This window comes from Aythya marila, assembly GCF_965140915.1.
Source record: "Aythya marila genome assembly, chromosome: 1".
Lineage (NCBI taxonomy): Eukaryota > Metazoa > Chordata > Aves > Anseriformes > Anatidae > Aythya > Aythya marila.
This window is the reverse complement of record NC_139042.1, coordinates 125,273,584-125,292,083: the sequence shown is the minus strand read 5'-3', so window position 1 is coordinate 125,292,083 and position 18,500 is coordinate 125,273,584. Positions and strand designations below refer to the sequence as shown.

The 18,500-nt window shown below is 38.2% G+C and overlaps 1 protein-coding gene across 3 annotated transcripts in view; it reads right to left on the bottom strand.

Moving 5' to 3' along the window:
- The window catches only part of LOC309879727 (transient receptor potential cation channel subfamily V member 6-like), a 33,054-nt gene that overhangs the window by 11,360 nt on the left and 3,194 nt on the right, over positions 1-18,500 (bottom strand). For all 3 annotated transcript variants that reach the window (XM_082763830.1, XM_082763831.1, XM_082763832.1), the window contains exons 2-7: positions 7,150-7,247; positions 6,601-6,723; positions 5,498-5,638; positions 4,879-4,977; positions 4,490-4,665; positions 3,495-3,641 (exon numbers count right to left, since the gene is read on the bottom strand). In XM_082763830.1, coding sequence (XP_082619956.1) covers positions 3,495-3,641; positions 4,490-4,665; positions 4,879-4,977; positions 5,498-5,638; positions 6,601-6,723; positions 7,150-7,247 — 784 coding nt within the window. The remainder of the gene's footprint in view (positions 1-3,494; positions 3,642-4,489; positions 4,666-4,878; positions 4,978-5,497; positions 5,639-6,600; positions 6,724-7,149; positions 7,248-18,500) is intronic.

Sequence of the window (18,500 nt, the reverse complement as noted above, 5' to 3'; positions counted from 1 at the left end):
CTAACTGTGTTTCTTTACCTTAATTTTTCCAGTGTGAACACATAATACTGTGTAAAAAAAAAAAAAAAAAAAAAAAAAAAAATCACTCAAAAGCTCATCCAAAACTAGATGTTCTGTTTAGAAAACTACTCTGTGAAGAATGAATGAACCAAGTGGGAAATCAAGTTATATTTTTGTATGCAATACGCTACTGGAACACATTCTACATTGTACTGACAAGAGCACTATACTGACATGAATAAAATGGAAGAGATAATATTAGGGTCATTTAAAAAAAAAAAAAAAAAAAAGAAAGAAAAAAAAAAGCTCTATGATTCTTTAGTAGCCATAAATTACATAGAGTCCCACTGAAAGGAAATAAGTATAAGAGAAGTGGCAAATGTTATTTGCAGAGTGGATGGATGATGACGGTTCAGGTTATCATTTTTATGGCCTCCAAAATCTGCAGTAGTTGAAGAGCCAGATCTCTACTTTATATAATAAAATAAGTTGCCTTAAATATTTTCAAAAGAAATTATTATTTTTCATTCAATTTTAAGCTGTATTATTTTCAAGTTAAAGAAAGGCATTTTGTCTATTGGAGCCTGCAACCCCAGAAAATGTATTCTTCTGTCACCTCATTACAGCTGCTTAGGGTACCTTCCCAATCTGCAAGATATTAGTATATCTGAGCTGAATTTGTATTTATACTGGTTTCCTATAACTGAAGTGCTAACCTGCAGTCCTTCATCCGTCTTCCCGTTGTGTTTATTTTCTGTTGATCTCAACACTGATGGAAATATTCAAGAACTAGAAACAGGACTACAGCTGGTATGTTTGTGTTGCGATTTAGTCTGGCAGACAGCTAAATGCCACACAGCTGTTTGCTCCCCAGGGACTGATGGGGAGCAGATTTAGAATAAATAAATAAATAAATAAATAAATAAACAAACAAATAAATAAATTCATGGTTTGGGATAAAGACAGCTTAACAGAAAAGGGGAAAAATAAGTAAAAGAAAAGTAAAGCATACAGAACACAAGTGATGTAAAACAATGCACTCGCTCACCAACAGCTGACTGATGCCCAGCCAGTGCCTGAGCAAGAGTAACCCCCTCTCCCAGTTTTATTGTTTAGTGTGACATCATGTGGTATGAAATATACCTTTAGTCAATTTGGGTCAGCTGTTCTGGTTGCTTTCCCTTCCAGTTTCTTGTACACCGCCAGCCTCCTCACCAGCAAGGCAGTATAAGTCAAAGAGTCCTTGACTTAGTGCAAGCATTGCTCAGCAACAACTAAAACATTGGTGTGTTAACAACATTATTTTCACCGTAAATTCAAAACACAGTACCATACCAGCTACAGTGAAGAAAATTCACTTTATCCCAGTCAAAATCAGAACATTATGAAGGATGAAACTTTGCTTTGTAAGTCAAGGGGCTCAGTCTACTTCAAGACAACCAGTGTTATTTCATTTGCAGTTTGTCTGCCTATGAAAAGGGAAGAATTTGACTGGCTATTCTTATAGAACGTATGTAGGGAATGTAGGGTTTGCAAGAACAGTAAGCTACTTTTCCAGTAATCCTTGTTGAGTTTGCTAGCTGAGAACCAAATAGTCAACAAGGACTTTTCTGTAGAAAGAAGACAAAGACATATATATAATTCACTGAAAAATACCCCATTTCTGACAGATCCTTGAAGATAAAACAAAAGACTAACAGCTAAAGTTTCTGATAAACTTAAAAAATGTTTTTGATATGTATGCAAACAAAGAACTAAGGAAAGCAGACTATTCCCATTAGTACAGTAATACGGGTATTTTTTTTCTCAGATTATTTAGGATAAAAAAATAAGAACTTCTTTTTCAAATGTGATTAGTACTTGTCTAAAGCTTCATAGCTTATATAAAATTATAACATTTTAGGTTTCTGAATTATGAACTGGGTGGTACTTAATCGAATCATCTATATCAAATCTTAAATTTCTGATAAAAGATTGACACTTAGAGCATAAGTAGGACTTATGCTAATGAAATTGATCCATACAACTAAATTCTTCTAGACCTACTTCTTCTTGTACCATTTAGAGGACTGCTGCAATGAGCAAGAAGGAGATATAAGTCAAGAAGTCCAGAGAAGATGGGAAATATTTTGGGCCAAAGGTATACAAAATACAGAAAAGAATTCCAAGCTATACATGCAAAAATTGCAGCTACTCATGTTTAAGAGCATTTTGGAAAACAAAGAAGTCTGATGGTTTCTGGGGACACCTTACCCTCTGAAACTGAGAATGTTGGATCTGCATTTACTATGTGTTCTGGAAAAAAAAAAAAAAAAAAAAAAAAAAAAAAAAAAAAAAACAGATGCACAATATTCTTTGTTTTTTTTTTTTTTTTTTTTTTTAGGGTTATGGCTTAGCCTTCTGGATGACTTCTAAAGTTGTTTTGTTTTATGACATGGACTGCTTTCCTCTGAATTTCCATATGTATCACCATACATAGTAGCTCAGAGGATTTTTAAACATAAACAAATGAGAATTTCATGAACTTCCTCCTCATAGTACAAAGCTTTCCAATAGCTGAAACTTTTGTTACAGAAGTTTAACTTAATTTTTTATAAAGTGAGATAATATATGATTGAGAGCATTGCACTAAAACATTTATTTAATAGCTCAAGTGTCTTCTGATTCATCTCTGATTCAGCAGAGATAAAATGCCCACTTTGTTTTGTGTCATAACCTGGATAAGCAATGCCATTAAATGAAGAAAACAATAATGAGCGTTTTTAAAATGTGTTCCAATTTAGGATTTTTGAACATAGTTTGCCTCACAGGAATGTTGTGAGAGTTAATCAGTATCACTGCTACAGAAACTACTTGCTAGAGCTACTCTAGAGCTACTTGTTATTTATATCTTTAAGGCTGGGAAAAGAGAGAGAACCTTCACTGAATCACATTTCCTGTAGCTTGCTAATATGAAATTCTTTCAATCATCTGCAAGCTCCACATCTCAGAAAAAAAAAAAAAAAAAAAAAAAAAAAAAAAAAAAGTTAAAACTTGAAATATAAGCACATAATTAAAAAGCTGCTATATTTCATATATTGCCTGAAATATACAGTACAAAGTCCTTGCCCTGTGGATCAAAGAATCATAGAATCATTCAGGTTGGAAAAGACCTCTTTAAATCATCTAGTCCAGCCTTTGACATAGTACTGACAAGTCCACTAATAAACCATGCTACTAAGTTCTACATCTACATGTTTCTTGAAGACCTCCAGGGATGGTGACTCAACCACTTCCCTGGGCAGCCTGTTCCAATGCCACACAACCCTTTCAGTAAAGAAATTTCTTCTAATTTTCAACCTACACCTCCCCTGGAGCAATTTGAGGCTTGTTTTCCCCTTGTGTCATCACTTGGTGCTTGGGAGAATATGGAAGAGTATGAGTCTTCAAACTCATTCTTCTCGTTTTATAATCACCATGGTATGCACATAGAAAGCATTTTGTGCCCACAGTACCTCTCTCTTCTTGGTTGAGACAATGAGCTCAAGAAAGGACTGATCTTCAGCCCAGGAGTCAATCTCTGTGAGATCATATAACACAGTGGTCAAGGGTCCAAAGGACCAGAGATTGTGCTTCCGCTTTTGCATGAGGTATTGAAACATCTGGGGAGATAAGAAGTGGGGTGAAGATATCAGAAGATTTCCAGTAAGTATTTGTTCTTATTGCATATACACTGAAGTGTGTAAAAGCTATATATTACAAAATATTTTCCTTGAACTTTGTTATTGTGGTTCTTACAGCTCTCTGAGACAATTATACCTTCCAGCAGGTTAGGAAAGGGAAGAACTTCAGTCTCCCATTTGATTATCAGCTCATGTTCAAACTGCTGAAGTTATTTGACACATTAATGTCTCCAAAGTATAGATTTCATGTGTTGATTAGGAAAAAAAAATAAATCCTTTTATACTTTTCTACAGGTTGTCAGGAAAGAGGTATGGAAAGGGATACTGTCTTTTGTGGATCTACAGAAGCAACACTGACCATCTTCATCTTTTTGTTAAAGGGAAAGATGAGAGTTTATATTTAATATTGAGATCTTATCTCCAAATAAGTGTCTGTAGATATCTGGAGAACTTCTCTTTGCATTACATTTAGGGTAACAAAATATTGACAACAAAAACAACTTCAGTCAGACTTTTAAAATATGGCTGGAGGTGGATATTTCTGTTAATAGTTATTTAACTGAAATGCTTCAAAACTTAGATCAAAAGATCTATTATATAACCATTAGTTTATTTCATTAGGATGAAGAAATTTCTTATACAGGTTATCTGGTCTTACATAAGATTTCCAGGGGAAATAAATAAATAAATAAATAAAAGGACTTGTTTTGTATCTTCTACCCACTAACAGTATGCAGAAACTCCTGTACTCTGTGTAATATTATTTTAAGTTCTCCGTTTCTGAATAAAATCTTTATAATAGAAGCAACTGCATCATACAAACTCACCACAGTGTTGCCCTCAACTCCAGCCAGTTTGAATGGAGTAAGCCCCTCATTGTTAGGAATCAATTCAAGTGATCCTGGTCCTTCCTTGTTCCTGTCATAGGAAAGTATCAGGCTGTACATGTGGCAGGCAAATGTCTTATTAGGCTGGAGAACCAAGATGTGAAGAACAGTGTTACCTGTGAAGGAAGCAGAACAGATAAAATACATTAAATAGCCCAAACCTGTGAAAAGACTGGCAATAGACTGATGCTATTAACAATGGCTTTCATTTTCCTCACAACCCTCATCCCATATCTGTTTGTAATGAGAGAAAAATATGTGTGTACATAGATGATAGGATCTGATTTAAAGTGTCCAGATCCACTGTATGTAATTCACTAGGCACGTACCCAGGTAATCCTGAGCTCTAATGTCGGCTCCATTTTCAATGAGCAACTGCACAATCTCCTCATTTCCCACACAGGCAGCAAAAGACAAAACATGTTCTCCTGCAAAGAAAGGAATAGGGGAGATCAATATTAAGACCCTAGCAGGCAACTGAAGTTGGAGCATTCTGAGGAAAATCTATTCATGTCACAAAGCCAGAGGGTATAAAAGCAATCTGTAGTTCCTGCATCACTCCTCATCCTACTCAGAAAGCACCTGTCTCACACAACATTGAAAGGGGAGAGTATTCTTTTCAGAAGAGTATGTCCATAAAAAGGATGACAAGTGTGTTACAGTAGATGCTGCTACAAAGAAATTACATTATATTTTTAAGTGATATATAATTTTTGTATACGTGCAAATATGTAAAATGTATATGATTTAGGTACTTGTATTTAAGTAGTATTTACATACTTAGATGGAGCTTTACTATCAGCTAAAAAGTGCATGAATGATGACCCCTGAAGACAGAAGCCTCCACCTATGCAGTTTAGATGTGGAGCAAGGCAAGTCTCTCCCATATTCCCTCATCACTCTGTTGGTTGCCTCCCACAGCAACAAGACAAGAAGATAAGGATATACCAAAATAGAGAAGGTTCTGGGAGCTGCGTCTGAAGAAGTGCCCAGTGGCCTGGGCTGTGCAGATATTGGCCCCTCTCTTGAGTAAAGCTTTCACCAAAGTGATGTTCTGGTTCACTGCTGCAATGTGGAGAGCTGTCTGCCCTGTAAAACACAGAAATAAAACCTTGCCTTCTAAGAAAGCAGCATTTAACACATAGTAAATCCGAGTTTATTTGGATTGCATCCATAAGGGGAATATGATTTTGCTTTGAAGTTAGCCCTGTTGAAGTTAGTCCTGCAGACTGGAGACATCCAGTAGTCTTGTTCTACTTAAATCTTTTTTATGAATTAATGAAAAATGATTTTACAAACTGCCAAAAATATGCAGGATGCAGTCAGTAACAGCAACCACATTTGTTTTTAATCCCCATTATTTGTCAGTGAAATAACTGTTTTTTGTCATTTCAGAGTTCTTTTCTCACCATATGAAGGACATTGAGTTGCTGGAGTATGTCCGAGGATGGGCAATGAAACTCTTGAGAGAAGAAGTCTTATGAGTAGTGGGTGAGGGAGCTGGGACTGTTTAGCTTGGAGGAAAGAAGGCTCAGGGGAGACCTTATTGTAGCTTATGGCAGGCTGCAGTGAGGTGGGGATCAGGCTCTTCTTCTAAACACTAAGTGTTAAGACAAGGGGAAATGGCCTCAACCTTTCCTTAAACACCCCCAGGGACGGTGACTCTACCAGCTCCTTGGGCAACCTGTTCCAATGCCTAACCACTCTTTCTGAGAAGAAATTTCTCTTAATTTCCAACCTGAAATTTCCAACTTGACTAGATGTGTCTATAGCAGAAAGCAAAACTCTACATATTTTTGCCATCCCATTGTAGCCAACAGGCCCACCTGTATTTAAGGGTTTGTGAGTTGTGCATTTGCATGCTAGTTTTAATATAGTCCCACCTTCCACAAAGTGTCAGGAATCATTTGTATATTGGTTTTGCAATGTAACACTTCAGTAATATATTGAACAAAGCATGGTATAAGCCAGTTTCCGAAATGGAAACAGCTAATACTTCCTCCCTCCCCATGCAGGGAACCTTTTCCCATTCTCATTCCTTGAGATACTACCTTCATAGAGCTCTGATGTCATCTTCTCATTGACAAGCTCTGGAGCTGCTTCCATTAGAGCCACTGCAGCCTCCACGCTATTATACAAGGCAGCTACATGAAGGGCAGTCTCCCCTGTTGCACCTAGAAACAGTAAGGGAAGCACATGAGTCATATAGACATTTAGACATAAGCTAGATGGGACAAAATAAGATATGGAAATATTGGGGTGGAGAGTTACGGGAATGCTAAGTTCTCCTTTGAGTACTGCCAGGTGCCACCTCATCATACATGGTAATGGCCACATAAGTGCAAGCAGCAGCAGACTCACACATCAAGTAAAATGTAAAAAAAGGCCTGTTCAAGCTGTAAAACTCTGAACTTCACCAACCATTTAGGATTTGATGACAGGAGTTAGAGAACTCACTTTATTGCAAGGCTGCTGACATACATTTAAAGCCAATTGATTCTGCCAATGCAAATATTGTAACAAACTAACTTACTACTATGCTCATTGTAGCAGTCTCTTGCTTTGCCCAGAAAACAATTTAGAGCAAATAATTGCATTACCTCTCTGGTAGATATCACATGTTCCATCAATGAGAAGTTTCCTAATGGCTGGGATGTTGTTCTCCTTGGCAGCCTGGAGGAGCGGGGACTCACAGATCCTGCAGTCAAGTAAAAGTGGCTGCTAAGGAACACAGAGAAACACATGGTGCCTGTCTACAGAACATTTCTTGAGAGAGTATGAACTTTCAAAAATTTCCCTAAAAGACAAGTAATGCACCATTTGAGGTATTTTTGAATTTAAAAAAAAAAAAAAAAAAAAAAAGGAACCAACAAAAGCAAACAAATGCAGGGGTAAAACAAGCAAGCAAGCAGGCAGGTAGTTAGTTCATTATCTCCTATCTTACTGATGCTCAACCATACGGTGGCAGCAGAGGGAAAGCTAGGAGAAATGCGTAACTAAGTCTGAAATGTTTCTGGTTTATATAGCCCACATTTTGAGGCCCAGAAGATACGGAATGACAGGTCATATGATACTCTTCCTGCCAGTAAGCTAGTTATATCAAGACCCAGAAGAAAAACAAGTAGGCAAATAAATAAATAAAAGTTTTGAAAATAATAATGTTTTAAATGATTTTAAAAAAATCTGCATCTGAACTTCTCCCATAATTAATAGAAAAGAAGAAGTACAAATAAGCATTCCCTGTGTGTCTTAATAAGGTTTCCTACGGGACAATTCATGGAAGAAGATCTGAAATAGTTACTCATCAAACAAAGTTATGAGGAAAATTGAAAAGCTTAGTTATACTATTTTTTCTCTGATGTTGAGAAAATCAAGGAAATTAACAGGAACTAAAATGTATGCCAATGCTAGAAAAGAGCATGTAATCAGACATGTTCCAGACCAAACTATTCATTTATAGTTGAAGAATGCCTTTGGCACTTCCACCAGACTGGATTATTTTAGTAGTTCCTTTGGTGTTGATTAAGAATTTACAAGTACAGTCACCAAAATTCAAGTAGGTCTGTTGATGCAAACAGCAGATTGAGGGAGGTGCTTCTCCTCCTCCTCTATTCAGTATTGGTGAGGCAACACCTAGAGTACTGTGTCAAGTTTTGCACTCCTCAGTATGAAAGACATATGCAGCTCCTAGAGAGAGTTCAGCAAAGGACAATGAACATGATTAAGGGAATGAAGTATCTCTCATATGAGGAAAGGCTGAGAGAGCTAGGACTGTTTAGCCTAGAAGAGAAGGCTCAGGAGAAATCTCAAAGTGCATGAATATCTGAAGCTAGGATATAAAGAGGATGGGAGCCAGGCTCTTTTCAGTGCAGCCTGGTGACAGGACAAGAGGCCATAGACACAAACTGAAACACAGGAGGTTCTGTCTGAACTTCAGGAAAACAGTTCTTTACTGTGAGGGCAACTGAGTACAGGCACAGGTGGCCCAGATGGCCCAGACAGGCTGTAGAATCTCCATTTTGGGGGGTAATCAAAAGCTATCTGGATATGGTCCTGGTCAACCTGCTATAAGTGATCCTGCCTGAGCAAGGGGATTGGAACTAGGTGACCTCCAGAGGTCCTTTCCAACCTCAACCATTCTGTAATATTCTAGAAATCACAGCAGTAGACAATCAACTCTTTTAATTTAGTGTAGCCCTTGCAATATTCAATGCTTCTTCAGCTTCTGTTCTGACATGATGTCTGTAAGCTACCTGCCCTCAACTACTAGTGTAAAAATGGCAAAACAGGAATCTTTAAACTTGAAAACCACATCTCCAAATCATAAATACATTTTAAATACGTAAATACCTTATGTGTTTTTGTTGTCGTTGTTGTTTTTAAATATGTCCAGTGCATCAGGTTTGAATGCCTTGGACAGGCATTCTTTCAGTCTACTTAATTTGTCTAAAACTTAGGTGATCAACCTGAGCTGGTCATCTGGGTACTCAGTACAATCAGTGGATAGAAGTGTACCTATAATGCACTGTAGTTAGTGAGACTGACTATGTAGTCTATAGTGGCTTAGACAAGTAAGTTAGGCAAGATAAACCTCATGCATGACGTGATTCTAGATGTGCTGAATTCTGCTTCTTCATAGATAAAATACAGCTGTTGCAGAGCTTTACACTTGCTTGGGAAACTGAACAAACTCAGTCCTCTGCCATATATGCCACTCATATTTACACTTCCTTTTACGTATTACCACCTGTGTTGCCCTGTTTGCCCATGCTACCCTTGGTAGCAGGCTGAGAAGGGCCAGCGGCCTCAGATTTTGTGGCAATGTCTAATTAGCAAATGAAGTACAAAAAAAATCTGTAAAACAAGCAAAAGAGTAAAAGAATAATCACGGTGAATGATTGGTGAATAATTCAGCATAACTTATCTGCAAACTCCAGCTGAAGGAGCTGTTAAGTCTCTTCTAAGACACATATGAATGGAGCAACTGGCTTTCATCCCCAGGCCTCACAGATCCTGAATGGGGTTATTGCACTCATTAACACAGACCATACTTATGCTTTTAAATTACAAAGAATAAACCGGTTCTATAGGTGATGAGGAACACCCTTCAAACCTGCCACTTAGGATTTTAATGTGCCCTGTTATCCCAAAGTATAAGGACAAAAAGCAGGAAAGTCTAATCTTGAGATGCTTGAAGAAAGACCCTTGGCACAATATTGAGTGTACTTGAGTACAACTTATATTGCTGATGTCTTGGTTTTGGTTTCTTCTGGGGAGGATGGAGGAGTTAACATTGTGACAGAGCTGGGTCACAGACCTGCTTCATTTTCAGGAAAAAAAGAAGCAGCATCCAGTTTCCCAGAGGAGTTAGGAAAACCCTGAACCAAAAGAGACCAAATGTTTTCTAGATAATAAATAAGAGAGGTATTTGCAGGGGGAAAAATTAAAATGGTATGGAAAACTTGAACAACGGGTTCCATCTCTTCCTATAAGTTAGCCAAAGTATCATACAAAATATTTCATAAATAAAAACTTATTTACAGTTTTCTTATTTACTGCCTTCCGAGAAGAATGGAAAAATTGTTTTTAATTAAATTGTTGCTGTACTAGTTACTTGCCATGTGTGCTTAGTCATTGACCAAATAAGCTTTGACTGTTTTCAAAATGATGAGTTGCAACTAAAAATTACACACACGCACACACACACACACACACACAAGAACAAATGAACTAATAATTTGGGGTTATTATCTCTGCTATCCTACAATATATTCAGATTAATCTTTTCATTACAGAATCACAGAATCACAGAATTTCTAGGTTGGAAGAGACCTCAAGATCATCAAGTCCAACCTCTGACCTAACGCTAGCAGTCCCCACTAAACCATATCCCTAAGCTCTACATCTAAACGTCTTTTGAAGACTTCCAGGGATGGTGACTCCACCACTTCCCTGGCCAGCCTGTTCCAATGCCTCACAACCCTTTCAGTGAAGAAGTTCTTCCTAACATCTAACCTAAAACTCCCCTGGCTCAACTTAAGCTCATTCCCCCTCGTCCTGTCACCAGGCACGTGGGAGAACAGACCAACCCCCACCTCGCTACAGCCTCCCTTGAGGTACCTATAGAGAGCGATAAGGTCACCCCTGAGCCTCCTCTTCTCCAGGCTGAACAAGCCCAGCTCCCTCAGCCGCTCCTTGTAGGACTTGTTCTCCAGGCCCCTCACCAGCTTCGTCGCCCTTCTCTGCACCCGCTCAAGCACCTCGATGTCCTTCTTGTAGTGAGGGGCCCAAAACTGAACACAGTACTCGATTTGCGGCCTCACCAGAGCTGAGTACAGGGGGACAATCACCTCCCTAGCCCTGCTGGTCACACTGTTTCTGATATAAGCCAGGATGCCGTTGGCCTTCTTGGCCACCTGAGCACACTGCTGGCTCATATTCAGCCGACTATCCACCATCACTCCCAGGTCCTTCTCTGCCTGGCAGCTCTCCAACCACTCATCTCCCAGCCTGTAGCTCTGCTTGGGGTTATTGAACCCCAGGTGAAGGACCTGGCACTTGGCCTTGTTGAACTTCAAGCAGTTGACCTCAGCCCATCGGTGCAGCCTATCCAGATCCTCCTGCAGATCCTTCCTACCCTCAAGCAGATCGACACATGCGCATAGCTTGGTGTCATCTGCAAACTTACTGAGGGTGCACTCGATGCCCTCGTCCAGATCATCGATGAAGATATTAAAGAGGACCGGCCCCAGCACCGAGCCCTGGGGGACGCCACTAGTGACTGGCCTCCAACTGGACTTGGCTCCATTCACCACGACTCTTTGGGCCCAGCTATCCAGCCAGTTTCTAACCCAACGAAGCGTGCGCCAGTCCAAGCCTAGGGCAGCCAGTTTCTTGAGGAGAATGCTGTGGGAGACGGTGTCAAAAGCCTTGCTGAAGTCAAGGTAGACCACATCCACAGCCTTTCCCTCATCCACCCAGCGCGTCACTTTGTCATAGAAGACAAAGAGCTGACATAGAAGACAAAGAGCATTCATAAGAGCTGTCCAGGATAGATTCATTTGATATTTTTCTTTTTGTTTCTTTTAAATGAAAAAAAAATAAGTAGCTGAAGTTCAAGAGTTAAAGATTTAAGGGAATGAAAGACCCCCAAATCCAAAAGAAACAGGCTATGTCTCATGAGTTTTAAGTATGAAATAGCAAGAGAATGCTCTCTCCAAATGGGTTAAGTCCAGCTTTAGATCTGTGTTCAGATATAAGTTTTGTGCTTTTATCTTGCCCTGGTGATGTTTCCTTTCTCACTTTTTTGTGCACCCCCTAAGAGGGTTAGAGAGAGTGCTGATGTTGTGCCAGCACTGCTCAGCAACAGACACAACACTGGTGTGATAACACTGCCGTTCTAGCTATAAGTGCAGAGCACAGAACTGTATGGGCTGCTGCAGGGAAAGTTAACATCCCAGCCAGACCCAGTACAGTAGTTGAATTGCACTTTTCTTTGTTCACTGAACACGTGGTATATTTGAGCAGGAAGAAACCAAATGAGATTGAATAAGAGCAAGTGTAGAATCCTGCACCTGGGAAGGAACAACCCGAAGTATCAGTACAGGCTGGGGGATGACCTGCTGAAAAGGAGCTCTGCAGAGAAGGACCTGGGGGTCCTGGTGGACGACAGCTTGACCACGAGTCAGCGCTGTGCCCTCATGGCCAAGAGGGCTAATGGGATCCTGGCGTGCATTAAAAGGAGCGTGGCCAGCAGGTCAAGGGAGGTGATCCTCCCCATCTACTCTGCCCTGATCAGGTCTCACCTGGAGTACTGTGTCCAATTCTGGGCTCCCCAGTACAAGAAAGACAGAGATCTCCTGGAAAGAGTCCAGCAGAGGGCCACAAAGATGATACCTGGATGCCTGGAGCATCTCCCCTATGAGGAAAGGCTGAGAGACCTGGGTCTGTTCAGCCTGGAGAAAAGAAGACTGAGGGAGGATCTTATCAATGTTTTTAAATACCTGAGGTGTGGGAGACAGAGGGTTTTGGCCAAACTCTTTTCAGTGGTCTGTGGGGACAGGGCAAGGGGCAATGGCCACAAGATGGAGCACAGGATGTTCTGCACCAACATGCAAAAGAACTTCTTCACGGTAAGGGTGATGGACCACTGGAACAGGATGCCCAAGGAGGTTGTGGAGTCTCCTCTGGAGATATTCAAGGCCTGTCTGAACACCTACCTGGCCAGCCTGCTCTAAAGAACCTGCTTTGGCAGGGGGGTTGGACCCAATGATCTCTTGACATCCCTTCCAACCCCTACAATTCTGTGATTCTGTGATCTTGTTTCTGCTATCTCAAAGTACAGATTTTTAATTTATTCTTAATCACCTAGCATGGCTCAGGTGATGTAATGTGTGAAGTGGAATAAGTCTAACTTCAGCCCTCTTTTTCCTACCAGCCACATTATGTTCTTTTACCACAGTATAATAACAACCTACAGCGGACTACATACTAGGACACACACGTGAAAAAAAAAATAATAATAATAATAATAATAAAAAAAAAGGTGGGACAACTACATTGGTCAAACCATAAACCCATAAACTTGAAGAAATATTCAATGCTTTCTCCTTGTGATGCCACCAATTTCTTCCTTGCATTCTGGTATTACTTAGCTGTAGTTTATGGACATGTAGTTTACAGAGCAAATACAATATGCGTTTTGCTTTAGTTGATTACACTGACATTAGAATACATTATGAATATAACTCTATTGTAAGCCACAAGAAAGCCCACATCAGAGAGAGAGAGAGAGGCCTATGGCATAAGATGTTTTATCAGAACTTGTGCTTATTAGGATAATTTAATAACAAAGTCATAGAAAAACAAGCAACATAAATTCTGTGGCTTATGGATATATATTTCTTGCTTTAGATTATTCTTTTAAATGCAATACTATAGACTCTTGAAGCAGAAATAATTCTTTGATATGCAGTTTTTTCTGAATTTAATCCACCTGAAATATTTGAATTCAGCACAGCTTTACAGCAGAAGGAGACTGAAACACTGAGACAAAAGCAAAACAAAAAGAAGTATCAGAAATCCACAGATAAATAGGAATCATATGAATAACTGTGAACTAATGGGTACAGGCTATAGGTAAAGTCAGAACAAATTCAATAAAGTACAATAAAAGTAACATTTCCTATTACCAATAGCATCCTATTTTCTAAATCAGTAGAAACTAGGCTAGAAAAACAGTAGAAGTTAAGAAGAAATAGAATAGAAGAATTCTTAACTTCTAAAGAATAGAAGTTAAGAAATTCAGAATATAAAGAACCAAACTGAACAAACCATGGAGTCATTCTGACATATTTTTTTGGTGTCCTTCAAATTCTTGGCCTTGCTGCTCTGAGAAGTATTACTTATTTAGCTTACTCATGCATTAGTTGCGTTAGCTGCTAATTATATGACGAGAACATGACATCCAGGATCAGGCAAATAGGGACAAAATAAAGTAACACTTTGAGCAAATGTTATAAATTTCAATGTCACTAAAGCAAACTCGTCACCTCTGCCAGTATTTTGGCTGAGGAAGACTGTTTTCCTGGAGAACTTAACTTTCAGAGGCAGGAAGTGGGAAGAAGGTGGGGTTTTCCATAGTATAAACAACACTACAATTAATTTGTTGATGCTTTACTGGGTAGGCATTTATCCCTCAAATGACCTCAGAGAGGAGGAAAGATTGGGCAAGAGACAATGTGGGAGGACGCAAACACAATACCTTTCTCAAAAAACTCTCCAAAGCCCATGTAAACAACTAGTTAAATTAGAAGCCTGCTAAGAGGTTGACACCTAATAAACAATGTACTCAGCTTTCAGAAATCTAGGGGAAAATTGTCAAAACTCCCTACTTGTAGGGATCTCCAACTGGGGTCAGAGAATTGGAGATCACAGGCCAAATAGCAAGCTGGTGATGAACCCAGGATTGTTGGTAAATGTCATAGCACACTGCCTGTGATGCCTCAAAAGTCCATGACATATGTTTATACCATATGCTTCTACTATCATTTAGTTTTCAGACCTCTAATTGGAGAAGTATTTTACTCTCATTTAAAACATACTATCATAACTGTCAACTCGTTTTTAATAAGTTTAATGAATTACAGCAATGTGCTGAGCATATAAATGTTGACAAATAGATGATGCCGATTTAAAAAAAAAAAAAAAAAAAAACACAAAAAAATACAAATGAACCTAGAACCTTCAAACATTTGAATATATTGAACTGCTTAAAAAAACAGTTCTGCAGTTCTGCATATTTGGCCAATTTTATTCCTGATCCATTATGAACAGCATGAATTTTACATATTACAACTCTAGTTTCTGTGTTAAAGCAGCAGGAAATAAATAAATAAATAAATAAATAAATAAATAACTTGGTCTCTTAACAGAGTTTTTGACAGTACATGCTTAGATTCTATAAAGTACCATTATGCCACCAGACAGATTTCAAAGATGATTCAGAGGCATATTTAGACACATATTTAGAGAGAAGATAATTCAGCACATCTAAGTGAATCTGCTGTTCTAAATCATTCCTTTAATCAACTATGGAATCAAGGGACACTAAGCTCTTACATTATCCATTTACTTTAGATATGTAACACCAAGTAGTGCTGATGTTGCCTTATACGCTACAATAGTAGCTGTCTGGAAGCACACACAGGTTCCTCTTACTGAGCCAAGCTGTAGCTGTCTTGAGACACTTGGTGAGTGTTGGTGTTGAGACAGTGGAACAGGTTGTTCAGAAAAGTAGTGGATGCCTGATCCCTGGAAGTGGTCAAAGTCTGGTTGGATAGGGGTTTGAGCAACCTAATCTAGTAGAAGATGTCTCTGCCCATGGAAGGTGGGATGGAGCTAACTGATCTTTAAAAGTCTTTTCCAACCCTAAGTATTCTATGATTACTATAAGTCAATTTTCTTAATAGATAGTGAGATGCTCAGGAAGCTGTGAGTTGTTTTTCAATATAGGTAAGGCCAAAATCAGGAACACCCAAAAATCCATTGTGAAACAAAGGGAAGATAGAATGTAGGTCATCTGCTGACTGAGAGAGTCATGTAAAATAGTTTTAAATGAGATTAAAGATTTCACAAACACTTTCTGATGGCAACATGTATCCTTCTGGATTAATGGCTTCCTAAGTACTTCTTTTAGAGTGCATCCTGCTAATTGCATTTAAGAGGAATACAAGAACTCCATAAATCTTATCTCTACTGTAAAAATAGGAATTTAGATTCATAGGGTTATCGTTTGAAAAATTAAAGAATTATACTAAATATGTGAACTCTTTGGAAAACCCGCAATCTGAAACTGCCTTTTTCAAAACTGGGCTCACTTGAGGTGTAATGAAGCATTTATTTCTCCTCCTTTCTTCCCTTCTCAGATTCTACTGCTTAAGTCATTCCCATTATGGAGATTTCCTATTGTTTGCTACAGTTTAAGATTGACATCTGCTAGCTTCATGCGTTATCCCTACACCTATGTCAGCTACAGAGATTCTAAAGCAGTTCTTTGTAACTTGGCTATAAATTCATCTGCAGGATATTATTTCAACTTCCCCTGTCATGTTCAGATTGTCCACGCTAAACACTTCATTATGGCATGGCCAAAGAAAATTCATCTTCACACTCCCTTCTGCTGCATGTTTTTGTGAATATATGCACGTCATTACAAGAGCAGTGGATTGCCAGAAAGAGGATCAATCTAACTGGATGCTAAAGACTGAGATATAAAGTAACAGTACAAAGTGAACAAGAGACAGATGATAGGGGCTTGGATAAGCAATACAGAAGCAGGGACAGCAAATTTTAAACTCTTGTGCATCTATGTTGAAGCCCTTTCAGCTGTCAGTAAAATAAAAAGAAATAAATGAAATGGGTTACTAACTAGTAATGTCACTAGGAACAAAAAAAAAAAAAAAAAAAAAAAAAAAAAAAAAAATATTTAAGCTGTCTTCTTCACTGAGTAACAATCTTGTTCAGTCAGTTCCAGCAAGGCTATCTCCTATCTTTCTTTTTTCTTTTTTTTCTTTTTTTTTTTTTTTTTAAATCTGTGTCTGTGAGCACCCCAAAAATACTCTCTTGCTAGAATTGGATTAATAGTTCATCAGAGGTTACTTTTTATTATCACTAAGTTATTTATTTTAAAAGCAAAACAAAACAAAACAAAAAGTTATCTGAAACACAACCTCTCCCTGCATCAGAACTTCCAACCTTCTTCAGGAACATTTTTCTTTTATTTCAGTTGTGTTCCTCACCCTGTGTCTAACTGCTTTTCTCTATCTATTTTTTAATTTGTTCTTTTTATAGGTAAATAACTTCCAAAAATCAATGAGTCTAAGCCATATCTTAGGCACTCATGCCAAATGCGCACTTGTTTGTATATTGAGAGTTCTGGAGGACCTTTACACCAACGCAATTGAAGTGTTTTGTTTTCCATTATTAGACTCAAAAATTCCATCAGGATGAAGGTGTAATAGTATAAGAAAAAAAAAAAAAATCATGCCTTTGACTTAATTTTACATGTAGAAGCAAAATTTTTTCAACAGACTGCTCTTTGCATCTTGACTACTCAGAACTGTTACTGAACAGTATTACAGGTAGAACTGGAATCTTCTTTTCACTGTGAAGACATCTTTTGAAGCAAAGGAACCAATTAATATTGACAGGCATTGTGGATTTTAAGACAGGAGAGTTGTATGTTAATTTGTGCGCTGAAAACTCAGTAATGTTGTTTAGACTAAAGAAAAAAGAAAAGAAAAAACATCTCTTATGCACAACCCACCTGGCAAAGATTTGTCTAGAAGATGAAGGCTTTCTGTGTCTCCATACAACTCTTAAGCAAACCAATTCAACAGCATTAAACTGACCTAACTTTTATTTGTGCCATGTTTGTTTTCACAGGAGTCAAAGCACTTTACTAAAGCACCTGTGAGACTGAACAACCACAAAAAGATTTGGCAACTAAAGGGATTATAAAGCTTTCATTTCAGCATGGTTGGAGTGACTTCTGCCAGTTATGCAAAGCTAGCTCCTTGCAAGTTATGTGAATTGGTCCAAGCTCCTTTAATACATTGTTTCTCATAGCACAGATTTCTATAATTAACTGATGTGTAAAAGGGCTTTGATAATTCTGTTGAAATGTATCACACAAATTAAATGTTTTATTGTTATTAGAATAATTAAGTCTCACAGCATCCCAGGAAAGTCAGGTGATACCAGTAATCCCTGAGAAACAGCTGGGAAACACACATGAAATAGATGATACATCAATCCAAATTACAGAGGCAGGCAATAGCAGAAAGAAAAATAAAACTTAATAGTATGGGTCCATGTATTCAATTGCTTTAATTTATCGCTTGATTATTTTTGATAAACAGTGTAATTCTTATACTGTGGAGTTTAAAAAATTACACGCTAGGAAGATTCTGTTCATATTTACTTAGAACATTTTACACTGAAAGCCAGATAAAAACAAACAAAACAAAAGCCATCCAACCAAAGACTCTTATAGTTTCTGGGAGATGTGTTAAGCTGTGACAGGCGCGTGACTCCTCTTCACCTTTATCAGGCCTGCATTTTCAAAAATTTTTCTCTCTTTATTCAATCCATGATTATGAACCATGTTGGTTCTTCATTGTTATTGTTGTTTTAATATTCATAATGTTCATATGCTCCAGGCTATTCAAATCCAATAGTTTAATTCCAAATTCTAGAATACACATATGAGCTGTGACCTCCATCTTCAGGATGCCTCACTGAGCTACAAGCTCGTTAAGGAGATTCTTGAATTGGAGAAGACCAGTAGAGTAAGACATAATAACCTCTAAAGTCCTCTCTATTAGAAGGAGTTTGTATCACATTTCCTGAACTTGGATGTCACTTTGGGAAATGTTATACAGTGCAGGAT